The following is a 13,851-nucleotide window of genomic DNA, read 5'->3' on the forward strand; positions in this document are numbered from 1 at the left end:
TAATGAATTTACCTTTGATTCCAAATACTTCCCACTGTCTCAGGATTTTCCCACCTGGCTGCATCCGATTCCAGGTAAATAGTCCTGCAAGTTCAAAGGTGGGCTCCCTGATTCTCAGATTAAGGGTACCCCAGTCCACATGTAACCTCTGGGAAATGTCTGGTATTTTACTGAACTCATCACTCCATTGTACGGCCCACCGCTGACCTTCTCTGTGAAAAGTGGCCAATCGCTTTGTGGTTTGTTGCCCTGTGTGTGGCCTCCATTCCAAATCAATGGAGTCACTTCCAGGATTGTCTGGCCCCTTCAATACAAAGTTCCCTTCCTGATGGAGAAAGTAAACAGAATTCCCAATTCCTGCAAATAGAAAGATAAAAATATTCAGACAACAACTTCTCAATGTGATCTCTCTCATGAGGAACATTATGGAAAATTCATTTTCAGTAAGTTATGAGTTCTAATTCCATTCATAATTTCTGTTTAAAATTGCTTTGTATTTCTCAAACAGCCTTTCAGCCCCTTTTACGATGTACCCTGACAATATCTGGATGTAGCTGGAGAGGAAAGACAGACTGATGAAAAGATGACATCGAGACTTTATTCGTAATAATCTTAGAAGAACATCAGTGGCTCAGCTGCATGACCCCACAGGAAGAAACATTCTCAAAACAAGGACCCAGTGATTTCCGCTAACTGAGCATCCGATTAAATAATACAAGTAACACAGTATGCCTCAGCGTACCAAAACAAATTTAAGTGCAGAGTACCCTTGTGGCCATCTCCCTCAACAACATGTATTCCACTTTTGATACTGTTGTTAGGGGGGCTTACATTGCAAAGGAACGTCACAGTTGTCAGGTCTCTGGCACTGAGTCTGGCTCTATGACTCAGAAGCAAAGGGGAGAGAAGAAAGGAGCTGTGGGGAAAGGAGATTCATTAGTTTGGAGGACAGAAAGGAGATTCTGTGGATGAGATTGAGATTTCCGGATATGTTACCTCTCGGGTGCCAAGGTGCAGGACATCTCGAATCGAAACCTCAGCATTCTCAAGTGGGAAGGCGAAGAGCCAGATATCATAGTCTATGTTGGTACCAATGACATAGGTAGAAAAAGGAAAGAATTTGGATTGGACAGGATACCTGGTTGAGTACACAAGACCCCAACTTCTCACTTCAGCAATGTAGGCACCTACTTCAATCAAGCTTAAGTCATACCAGTGCCCAAGAAGAGCTTGTGGACTTCCCTCAATGACTATCATCCAGTTACACTTTTATCTGTCTATGACTCTATTACTCTATAACAAGCTTAAATAGAAGCCACCGGAAGGCCACATTACAAAGAGCAAGTCATACGAGAAAAACACAAAGAACTCTAACTGATTAATTTCTAGTGTTAAGTAGCAATAAACCAATTCAGGTGGTCTAAAATCCTCGGAGCCCAATGCTCTTAGGCGTACAGCACAAACCTGAAGGTCTCATTACAGCTCCTGAAGTTCAGAAGAACCTTTTTGATTCACCCAATGCATTCAACAAGAATAATACTTCATCGGTATCTGTCAAGTAGGATGCTGTGCACAATCCTGATTTGATGAAGACAGACGTGAGAAGCACGGAGGAACATCTGGAAAAACTTCTGAAATGCCCGCTTCGTTGCTGCTGCTACTGTGCGATCGAGAATCTCCGGAGGGGAAGGCCCCAAATCCTCGGCCTTTCCTGTTGCTGGCGGCTGGGACCAGGGTTGAAGCACTCGGCAGAGATGGTGCTCGGTGCTCGGTGTCAGAGGACTGGTCGGAGGCTCGAAGTTTTCGGTCGGACTCAAGAGTCAGACTGTGGTCGGGTGCGTCCTGGGTGCTGCATCAGCAAGTTTGCGGCGCTGGACTTTCATGGCAGGGAGAGTTTTCTTCCTACTTCTACCTTCTGCATGAGATGAAGGGCCTTTTGAGACTTTGAGACTTTTTTTACCGTGCCCATGGTCTGTTCTTCATCAAATTACGGTATTGTTTTGTACTGTTTTAACTGTACGTTATAATAATGTGTTTTTTGTCAGTTTCTTAGTCTTGGTCTGTCTTGTGTTTCTGTTATATCTACTGGAGGAACATTGTATCATTTCTTAATACATGCATTACTAAATGACAATAAACGAGGACTGCGTGTCCTCATAATCTAATCTAATCTAGTAACAAGCCATGGAATAAGGTGATTAAAAATGAGATGTCTAAGAAAATTGATCAGTGCGGCAATGAAAGATGAGGTTCACATGGACTTTGGTGAGGCTTTTACAATGCCCCACATGAAAGGATTCACGATGCTTTGAAAAGTTGGAAACATAATTATCAGGATAATAAGAGGCAGAGGACAGAGGTAGCTCAGAATTTTCTGTATGGAGGTCAGTACCAAGTTATGTCCCACAGGGAACCTTGGCTTTCATGAAGTTTGTATAGACCACATTAACATCTAGTCATGGTCCTCGGCTACTGTAGCCCATCCACATCAAAGTTCAATGTGTTGTGCACTCAAGATGCTCTTCGGCACACCACTGTTGTAACACTTGGTTGTTTGAGTTACTGGCTCCTTCCTGTCAGTTTGAACCAGTCTGGTCATTCTCCTCTGACCTCTCTCAAGAACAAGCATTTTCACCCATTGTACTGACACTCAATGTTTTTTTTTGTTTTCACACTAGACTGTGAAACTCTAGACTGTGAAAATCCTAGGAGAACAACACGTTCTGAGCTACTTACATCACCCCACCTGTCACCAATAATCATTCCATGGTCAAAGACATTTAGATCACATTTCTTCCCCATTGTGATGTTTGGTCTGAACAGCAACTGTCTGCATGCTATTCGGCATTGAATTGCTGCCACATGATTGGCTGATCAGATATTTGCATTACTGAGCAGATGAACAGATGTACCAAATAAAATGGCCACTGAGCATATTTGTTCACTTTTGACTTTCAGGGGCCCTTTTCTCTCCCTAGTTACTCTTTTTCCCTTAATGTACTTAAAAAATACTCTTCATATTATCCTCATTATTCTGTAGCAAAGCTCTCCCATGCTCCATTTTTGCCATCCCAATCTCTTCTGAAATATATTCTTACACCCCTTATACTCTCCCAGGGACTCACGTGATTTTAGCTCCTCGTACCTGAACCATGGCTTCTTCTGTTTCAGAAAAGAGTCTCAATATCTCTTATCGTCCAGTGTTCAATACACCTGCCAACCTTTCCCATCAGTCTAAAAGAATCATTTTCACTTTTAAAATCTTCCCCCTTGCTGAGTGTCTCTTTACTCACAAAGTGTTGAGTGATGGAGTGCATTCATGTACCAATTCTAGAATTCAATGAGTGAGGACTGAGCCACCCCTGTCACTGCACTCCATGTCTGGACTACACATGGATTCCTGGTTCAAGCCTCAGAGATTGAGACCATGAATCATGGAACATCTTGCAGAAGTTATGGGTCAATTACTTAGAGTTACAGCCACAGAACAAGCCCTTCGAACACAATGAGCTGCACCACACAGCAACCCCACCTATTCAATACCAGCCTAATCACTGGACAATTAACAATTACCAATTAACCTGCTAATCGGTACATCTTTGGAAAGTGGGAGGAAACCAGAGCACAGAGAGGATGTACAAATTCCTTAAACACAGCATTGGAATTGAGCTCCCATCTGATGACCCGAGCTGTAATGGTGTTGCACTTACTGCTGCCTTATCACATTGTCATTGAATCTACTGTGGGCTGGGTGTAACAGCCAGTTAATACAAACAAGAACCAATCGTCCATCTAGTACAAAGATTGTATACACACTATTGTCTGTAGAGAGACCCATCCTTCAACACAGTAATAAAATAACTGTATTTTGATTGTCTGGCAATTTGTTCTTAGAAGCCTTCACATTGTCCAAAGATGTTAGAGTATTCAAAGGTACATTGTCGGTGGAGATTGTCACCTTTTGTACACGTGTATTTCTATACAAGATTTGAAAACACTCAAACAAGAGTGTAATACATCGGAGCAGAATGTGGCCATTGAGCCTACTCCGGATCATGGCTGATTCACTTTCCATATCAACCCCATTCTCATGACTTCTCCTGCAACCTTTTATGCCCTTAATTGAGCTCTGCTTCAAATATATCCCACGACCTCACACCTGCAGCTGCCTATGGCAACGAATTCCACATACTCAAGACACTCTGGCTAAAAAAATTCTTCCTCATCACTATTCTTGTCACAACCATGGATTCGTCAGCACCGCAGATTTGGCAATTCTGATTAGCATAGGTCAGCTAATTATTATTTCATTATGATGGTATTTCACGCCATTCTTTTCGTTGTAACACTTTCGAGACTTGAACAAAGCACAGTAATGTTACGCTGCCTGCTTGTATTCGGCCTTGCCTGAGAAATTGGGCTGTCAAGTCTACTGCTGCTGAAGACTGATGGTATTCATTTTATATTTAGTTATTCCTTTCAGCCACACTGTTGGGAATAGAGGCGGAGGTGAGAACCCAGGCCCGGGTGGGAGATTGCCCAACTGGCTGTTTGTCCCATTGTGGTACATTCCAAAGTGTCGGAATGGGGTCACTCCTCCCGTCTCCCTGGACACCTGGGAGTTCACCAGACTCAGGAGTTTATAAAGAGACAATTTTGGTGGTCATCTATGTCCTGAGATGTCCATGACATTGCCCCACCTGCGCTTGGAACAAGACAACACGCCAGCAACCTGCAGGTCTGCTACGTCCAATGCCTGTGCCCTTGGTCTCACCTCTCAGTAGATTGCATCACTGGTTGCCCTGCCCTGGTCATTGTGGATTGATTTTCCAAGGCCGCCCACTTCATTGCCCTCCCTAAGCTCCCATCGGCTTATGAGACTGCCATACTCATGGTTCAACATGTGTTCATGCTCCACCTAGGGTTATCAATTTATCTATTTCATCATATTCAATTAACATAAAAGCAAATTAACATGTTAAACATGCAACATGCATGTCAGCATTAAGCAAAATTTCAAATGAAGATTACAATTAAGTGTTCTGTCTGCTTTCACCATGATGGATGGTGCAGGTGTTACATTGCAAATTCCACAAACCACTGTCCCTGGTCTTCCATTGTGTTTTCAAAGTATTTTTCTGTGTTCAGAAGGGTGCAAAACTTCAAAGTTTCCCTTCCCTGCAGCTATGATGTTTGAGCAAATTTGTTCCAAGAACTACTTACATGGGCTTCTCCATATTCAGATTAGTTGTGTCATAGATTGGCATTACAGGCAATCCTTGTGTTATGGCTGATTGGGTATTGCAAATTCATCCTTAGAAAATTTACAAATCACTACCCGAAAAAAATTGAGATGGAGAACAAGATTCACTTTCACAGAATTTAAGTAGGAAATATATATAATAAATATTTTTTCAACTCACATTTCTTGATGCAGGTGCAAACGATTTGGCTTACTTTATGGAATATCATGATAGACACCATTCTTTAGGAATACAAGTCTCACCACACCCAGCTCCCTATAGCACAGGTTTGCCTGCAGTTGTTATCCACATCTCTTTCTCAAAATTCTGAGATTCAGGTTACATGACAGCAGCCTATGCCCAAATATGGGAGGACTGCTATACTATGTTTTCAAAGTGAATGTCATCAATGTCACAGTTTCAACAGCATCATCTTAAGTAATTGAAATAATAGGAAATGAGCAGGAGGGAAGGGAACTATTCTAATACACATGAAGATCAAAGAACACTTCGATAAAATCTGGAAAATGTACCATGAGTATTTTTTTACCTCAACTGTCTCACTTTGAAATGCTGCTTCCAGGTATATCTTCATGGTAGCCATTTAATCTGCAGCAAGCTACTGTGATTTTTATAAATGACATGAATGAGGAAGTGGAAGGATGGGTTACTAAATTTGCTGATGACACAAGGGTTGGGGGTGTTGTGGATAGTGTGAAGAGCTGTCAGAGGTTACAGCAGGACATTGATAGGATGCAAAACTGGGCTGAGAAGTGGAATATTGAGTTCAACTGAGATAAGTGTGAGGTGGTTCATTTTGGTAGGTCAAATATGATGGCAGAATGTAGTATTAATGGTAAGACTCTTGGCAGTGTGGAAGATCAGAGGGATCTTGGTGTCCGAGTCCATAGGACACTTAAAGATGCTGCGCAGGGTGACTCTGTAGTTAAGAAGGAATATGGTGCATTGGCCTTCACCAACCATGGGATTGAGTTTAAGAGCCAAGAGGTAATGTTACAGTTATATAGGACCCTGGTCAGACCCCACTTGGAGTACTGTGCTCAGTTCTGGTCACCTCACTAGGAAGGATGTGGAAACCATAGAAAGGGTACAGGGGAGATTTACAAGGATGTTGCCTGGACTGGGGAGCACACCTTATGAGAATAGGTTGAGTGAACTCCGCTTTTTCCCCTTGGAGCAGCGGAGGATGAGGTGACTTGATAGAGGTGTATAAAATGATGACAGGCATTGATTGTGTGAATAGTCATAGGCTTTTTCCCAGAGCTGAAATGGCTAACATGAGAGGGCACAGTTTTAAGGTGCTTGGAAGTAGGTACAGGGGAGATGTCAGGGGTAAGTTTTCTACGCAGAGAGTGGTGAGTGCATGGAATGGGCTGCCGGCGATGGTGGTGGAGGTGGATACAATAGGGTCTCTTAAGAGGCTCCTGGATTGGTACATGGAGCTTAGGAAACTAGGGGGCTATGGATAACCCTAAGTAATTTTTAAAATAATTACATGTTTGGCACAGCATTGTGGGCTGAAGGGCCTGTATTGTGCTGTAGGTTTTCTATGTTTCTAAGTTTCCACAGCTTCCCTCAAAACATGGTGTTTGATTGTGGACTACAGTTCACCTCCCATGTTTGGAAGGCTTTCTGCAATCTTGTAGGAGCCATGGCCAGCCTCTCGCCTGGTTTCCACCCCCAATCCAATGGCCAGACTGACAGAGTGAACCAGGAGTTGGAGACAAGCCTGTGCTGCCTTGCCTGTTCCATCCCACATCCTGGAGCTTCCAATTAGTTTGGGAAGCGATCACCCACAATAACCTCCAGTCATTCTCCATTCTCCACTGGTATGTCCACCTTTGAATGCCAGAATGGATTCCAGCCCCTCTCTTCCCTGACCAGGAGACTGATGTAGAGTTTCTGCTGCTGAACAGCTGATCCTGCTACAAGCACACCCGGAGACGAGCCAGGGCTTCTCTGCTGCATGGCCAAAAACAACACGCCCGGCAGGCTGATCGGCTCCGTCAGCAGGTAAGGCCATTCAAGCCAGGTGAGGAGGTCTGGTTGGCATCAAGGGATCTTCTCCTGAAAGTAGAGAGCCATTAATTGGCTCCTCGCTACCTAGGACCGTTTGTAGTGGAAAAGGCTGTCAACAAGGTCTCATGTAGATTGCATCTACCCACATCGTAGAGGATCCATTCACTATTCCATGTTTCTCAGCTCAAGCCAGTACCACTTCTCCCCTGGCCCCAGTCACCCTAACTATCCTCCTCCACTTGGTAGATGGTTCCCTGGTGTATATGGGACGGCATCTCCTGGCATCTTACTGGATAAGGTCAAGTACCTTGTGTATTGGGAAGGGTTTGGTCCTGAAGAACGTTCTTGGATTCCGGCACAGAACGTCTTGGAAAAATCACGCATCTGGGACTTCCAGCTGTCACAGGTCTGTGGCGCCTCAGGCTGTGCCAAGGGAGGAGGAGGGTCCTGTCACAACCACAGATTCGGCAATTGTGCTCTTGATTATGGATGTGTTAGCTAATTATTATTTCATTGTGACAGTATTTCACTCCATTCATTTTGTCATAGAGCTTGTTGATATTTGAGCAAAGCACAGTAACATTATGCTGCCTGCTTGCATTTGGCCTTGCCTGAGAAATTGGACTATCGAGACAACTGACATTGAAGACTAGCGATATTCATTTTATATTTAGTTATTGCTTTCAGCCATGGTGTTGGCATGGTTTTCCATTTGAGAGTTTGAGTTAATGGCCCTGTTTAGCCTAGCGTTTTGTTTTCTTCTCCCTCTAACTCTGTTCACACTAAAGTCTGTGAACTACTGACCCGTTTCGGTGTGTCTCTCTCTCTCTGCACTTGGGCCATATCCGAACGTATCAACAGTTCTAAATGGACGTTCTTCTGTTCTGAGGCTGTTTCCTCTAGTCTGGACTCCCTCATTATCACAAAAACATCCTCTGCATGTCCACTTGATCTTCGTCTTCGGTATGTTTCAATGAGATTCCTTATTCTTAACTCCAGCGAGTACAGGCCCAGAGCCATCATATGCTCCTAATGTTAACCCTTCATCCCCTTTGATGAATGACACAATGTAATTATAATCATTAAACCTGTATTTAATCACGTTATTATTTTTATGCCCAGGGAGTAGAAAATACTGATGTACTTTGAGTTCGGTGAGATTCCTTTCAGAATTTCTCTGAAATGCACCTTGTCATGCTGAACAAAGCCATTTTACATTGACACTCAAATCTCTGCGTGACTTATTCACAGTCACAACACTAACTGCTGGGATTCCTAATATTACACTGAAGTATCACTCTCTAATTGACCCAAGTCAGGTCTGGTTTCAGATGAAGAAAGGAGAAAGAACATTTCTGTTGAACTTCAGTCGGATGGTTTAAGCATCTGTTTTACAATTTGAGATTTTAAAAGATTTGAAATTAAGTTGAGTGTTAAGAGACTTTAACTGCCTTAGTGTTTGGGTTGCAGTCTCTACAGTGGGTTGCCTGATGTAGTCCTGGAGGGGACTGGGAGTGGGACCTAGCCATTAAAGTCTAGAATGTGTCCAACATCACTCAGCAAGGACATGAGAGAAGATGTCTGGTGATCCTGGCAGTGGGCCGGTGCAGTAAACCATATATATATATATATGTTGTAACTGGGTTAACTGTCTGGTCACGCCCCTCTGCTGACTCCCACAGACCCCTGAATAAAGGTGATTTCGCCCTACTCCTCCTCCTCAGTCCAGGGGCAGACACTCAGCATGCTGAAAGTCACATTTTACTGCGAATAAAAGCCTTTCAGTATTTACCCTACTTCCAGTCTTTTGGAGTAAATTAAAGGTGCATCAGCCTGGAACAGAAATCCAATGGAAAGTCTCCATTTTCCTGACATTACCCAATGATGTCCTGACTTTGTGAGCCTTCCAGGAGAATCAGTGATACCGGAAAAATAGACGTTTCAAGACTGATTCTGGGGACAGAGTTATCTCACGGACGGTATTACAATTCTGTTGGATTGGGCTATAGAAATGATACTTTTCTTGCAGTTTAACTTGGTTGTACTTGCTTGTATTTTTAATATAATCACTGATATACATGTAGTTGTTCAGTGGTTAAAGTTGCATCTATGTTCTTCTGGAAAGTTCGTTTCAAAAGCACATGTCATATTATTTGAATCTGGCTATTTAATTGTTAAATGCTAAATCATTGGTGCAATTCCAATTTCTCAATGTTTTGGTGCAAGAGGAACAAGTCACCTTTCTTCACCCTCATATTTTTTCATTAGCTTCTTTTCCTCTGCTCTTTCCCTGCTCTTCTCTTTTCCTCTTCATCTCTCAGACTTCTCCACCTCGAATTTTTTGTCCTTATAACATTTAATAATTAATATTCTCGAGAGGGAGGGCAAGAATCCAGATGTTGTGGTCCATGTAGGGACCAACGACGTGGGTAGGAAGAGTGAGGGGGTCCTGCGTAGTGAGTCCAGCGAGTTAGGTGCGAAGCTGAAGGGCAGGACCTCCAGGGTAACAATCTCAGGATTGCTACCTGTGCCACGTGCGAGTGAGGCGTGGAACAGAAGGATTATACAGATCAATGTGCGGAACCAAAGGAAATGGGGGAGATCTTAAATAGGTTTTTTGCGTCTGTGTTTACTAAGGAAACTGGCATGAAGTCTATGGAATTAAGGGAAACAAGTAGTGAGATCATGGAAACTGTACAGATCGAAAAGGAGGAGGTCCTTGCTGTCTTAAGGAAAATTAAAGTGGATAAATCCCCGAGACCTGACAGGGTGTTCCCTCGGACCTTGAAGGAGAATAGTGTTGAAATTGCAGGGGCCCTGGCTGAAATATCTAAAATGTCGCTGTGTACAGGTGAGGTGCCGGAGGATTGGAGAGTGGCTCATGTTGTTCCGTTGTTTAAAGAAGGATCAAAAAGTAATCCGGGAAATTATAGGCCAGTAGGTTTAACGTCGGTAGTAGGTACGTTATTGGAGGGAGTACTAAGAGACAGAATCTACAAGCATTTGGATAGACTGGGACTTAATAGGGAGAGTCAACATGGCTTTGTGCGTGGTAGGTCATGTTTGACCAATCTATTGGAGTTTTTCGAGGAGGTTACCAGGAAAGTGGATGAAAGGAAGGCAGTGGATATTGTCTAATGGACTTCAGTAAGGCCTTTGACAAGGTCCCGCATGGGAGGTTAGTTAGGAAAATTCACTCGCTAGGTATACATGGAGAGGTGGTAAATTGGATTAGACATTGGCTCGATGGAAGAAGCCAGGGAGTGGTGGTAGAGAATTGCTTCTCTGAGTGGAGGCCTGTGACTAGTGGTGTGCCACAGGGATCAGTGCTGGGTCCATTGTTATTTGTCATCTATATCAATGATCTGGATGATAATGTGGTAAATTGGATCAGCAAGTTTGCTGATGATACAAAGATTGGAGGTGTACTAGACAGTGAGGAAGGTTTTCAGAGTCTGCAGAGGGACTTGGACCAGCTGGAAAAATGGGCTAAAAAATGGCAGATGGAGTTTAATACTGACAAGTGTGAGGTATTGCACATTGGAAGGACAAACCAACGTAGAACATATAGGGTTAATGGTAAGGCACTGAGGAGTGCAGTGGAACAGAGGGATCTGGGAATATAGATACAAAATTCCCTAAAAGTGGCGTCACAGGTAGATAGGGTCGTAAAGAGAGCTTTTGGTACATTGGCCTTTATTAATCAAAATATTGAGTATAAGAGCTGGAATGTTATGATGAGGTTGTATAAGGCATTGGTGAGGCCGAATCTAGAGTATTGTGTTCAGTTTTGGTCACCAAATTACAGGAAGGATATAAATAAGGTTGAAAGAGTGCAGAGAAGGTTTACAAGGATGTTGCCGGGACTTGAGAAACTCAGTTACAGAGAAAGGTTGAATAGGTTGGGACTTTATTCCCTGGAGCGTAGAAGAATGAGGGGAGATTTGATAGAGGTATATAAAATTATGATGGGTATAGATAGAGTGAATGCAAGCAGGCTTTTTCCACTGAGGCAAGGGGAGAAAAAAACCAGAGGACATGGGTTAAGGGTGAGGGGGGGGAAAGTTTAAAGGGAACATTAGGGGGGGCTTCTTCACACAGAGAGTGGTGGGAGTATGGAATGAGCTGCCAGACGAGGTGGTAAATGCGGGTTCTTTTTTAACATTTAAGAATAAATTGGACAGATACATGGATGGGAGGTGTATGGAGGGATATGGTCCGTGTGCAGGTCAGTGGGACTAGGCAGAAAATGGTTCGGCACAGCCAAGAAGGGCCAAAAGGCCTGTTTCTATGCTGTAGTTTCTATGGTTTCTATGGTTATGGTTTCAATACGTGGCTGAGAGGATGGTGCAGGAGGGAGGGCTTCAGGTTTTTAGATAATTGGGCTTTGTTCCAGGGAAGGTGGGATCTGTTCCGACGGGACCGTTTACACCTGAACTGGAGGGTAACTAACATTCTTGCAGGAAAGTTTGCTAATGCTGCTTGTTGGGGGGTTTAAACAACATTTGCAGGGGTTCAGGGATCCAGAATGTGAGAGAGGATAGCGAGATGAAGTATAAAGGACAGGTGGGGACTACACAGTTCCGGAATATTAAGTGTGAAGTAGAGAAAGGTGAGGTGGAACGAGTGATAAGGAGGATACATGTGCAGAGGGATGGTCTGACGGAGCATGGAGTTAAATGTGCAGAAAGAGTATGTAAATTTAAGAAGGACAACAAAATTCAAGGGGCGTATAGCCCGGTGAGAGTTCGGGGAGCTGGGTTATGCACAATAGGTAGCGATTTAAACAGAGAGAGGAGAAATGGGTTAAAAATTCTATATCTGAATGTGCGAAGTGTCAGAAATAAGGTGGATGAGCTTGAAGCTCAGGTGCGAATGGTTAACTATGATATTGTTGGGATAACGGAGACATGGCTGCAGGGGGATCAGACCTGGGAATTGAATGTACAAGGGTATACGTGCTATCGAAGGGACAGAAAGGTGGGCAGAGGAGGTGGGGTGGCCCTGTTGGTGAGGAATGAGATTCAGTCCCTTGCAAAGGGGGACATAGAATCAGGAGAAGTAGAGTCAGTGTGGATAGAACTGAGGAACAGTAAGGGCAAAAAGACCCTAATAGGTGTTGTCTACAGGCTCCCAAACAGTAGCATGGATATTGGGTGCAAGTTGAATAGGGAGTTAACAATGGCATGTGGCAAAGGAAATGTCGCAGTAGGTACGGGGGATTTCAACATGCAGGTGAACTGGGAAAATCAGGTTGGTACTGGACCCCAGGATAGGGAGTTTGTAGAGTGCCTACGGGATGCATTTTTGGAGCAGCTTGTACGAGAGCCAACCAGGGATAAGGCTATTCTGGATTTACTGTTGTGCAATGAACAGGATTTGATAAGTGATCTTGAAGTAAAGGAGCCATTAGGAGGTAATGACCATAATATGATGTTTTTATCTGCAAGTTGAGAGAGATAAGGGCAGATCAGAAGTGTCAGTATTGCTGCTGAACAAAGGAGACTATGGAGCCATGAGGGAGGAGCTGGCCAAAGTTGACTGTTCGGATATACTGACAGAAAAGACAGTGGAACAGCAATGGCAGGTATTCTTGGGAATAATGCACAAGGTGCAAAATCAGTTCATCCCCCGGAGAAGGAAGGATTCAAAGGGGGGAAAGTGGCCACAGTGGTTGACAAAGGAAGTCAGAGATAGCATAGCATTAAAAAAGAAGTATAACAGAGCTAAGGTGAGTGGGAAGATGGATGATTGGGAAATTTTTAAGGAGCAACAGAACTTAACTAAAAGGGCTATACGGAGAGAAAAAATGAGGTATGAACGCAAGCTAGCTAGGAATATAAAGGAGGATAGCAAAAGTTTTTTTAGGTATGTGAAGAGAAGGAAGATAGTTAAGAACAATGTTGGGCCCTTGAAGAATGAATTGGGAGAAATTGTTATGGGAAACAGAGAAATGGCAGACGAATTTAATAAGTACTTTGGATCTGTCTTCACTAGGGAAGACCCAAGCAATCTCCCAGATGTGTGGATGGGCCAAGGACATAGGGTAACAGAAGAACTGAAACAGATTGACATTAGGAAGGAAACAGTGATGAGTAGACTGATGGGACTGAAGGCTAACAAATCCCCAGGTCCAGATGGTCTGCATCCTAGGGTACTAAAGGAGGTGGCTCTGGAAATTGCGGATGCATTGGTGATCATTTTCCAATGTTCCTTAGATTCAGGATCAGTTCTTGAGGATTGGCGAATGGCTAATGTTATCCCACTTTTTAAGAAACGAGGGAGGGAGAAAACAGAGTACTATCGCCCTGTTAGCCTAACATCAGTAGTGGGGAAGATGCTAGAGTCCATTATTAAAGATGAAATAGCGGCATATCCTGATAGCAGTGATAGGATTGGGCCGAGCCAGCATGGGCAAATCATGCTTGACTAATCTATTGGAGTTTTTCGAGGATGTAACCAGGAAGATAGAGGCGGGAGATCCAGTGGATGTGGTGTACCTTGACTTTCAGAAGGCATTTGATAAGGTACCACATAGGAGATTGGTGGGTAAAATCAGAGCTCATGG

The 13,851-nt window shown here is 43.5% G+C and overlaps 2 protein-coding genes across 2 annotated transcripts in view; both read right to left on the reverse strand.

The window, feature by feature from the left end:
- Nucleotides 1-13,851, reverse strand: part of LOC140200569 (uncharacterized) — a 556,670-nt gene that overhangs the window by 500,493 nt on the left and 42,326 nt on the right. The gene's annotated exons all lie outside the window — the stretch shown is intronic.
- Nucleotides 1-13,851, reverse strand: part of LOC140200567 (uncharacterized) — a 60,297-nt gene that overhangs the window by 33,033 nt on the left and 13,413 nt on the right. Inside the window, exon 7 of the mRNA XM_072264080.1 lies at nt 13-357. Within this exon, the coding sequence (XP_072120181.1) occupies nt 13-357 (345 nt within the window). The remainder of the gene's footprint in view (nt 1-12; nt 358-13,851) is intronic.

This window comes from Mobula birostris, chromosome 7 (genome assembly GCF_030028105.1).
Source record: "Mobula birostris isolate sMobBir1 chromosome 7, sMobBir1.hap1, whole genome shotgun sequence".
NCBI lineage: Eukaryota > Metazoa > Chordata > Chondrichthyes > Myliobatiformes > Myliobatidae > Mobula > Mobula birostris.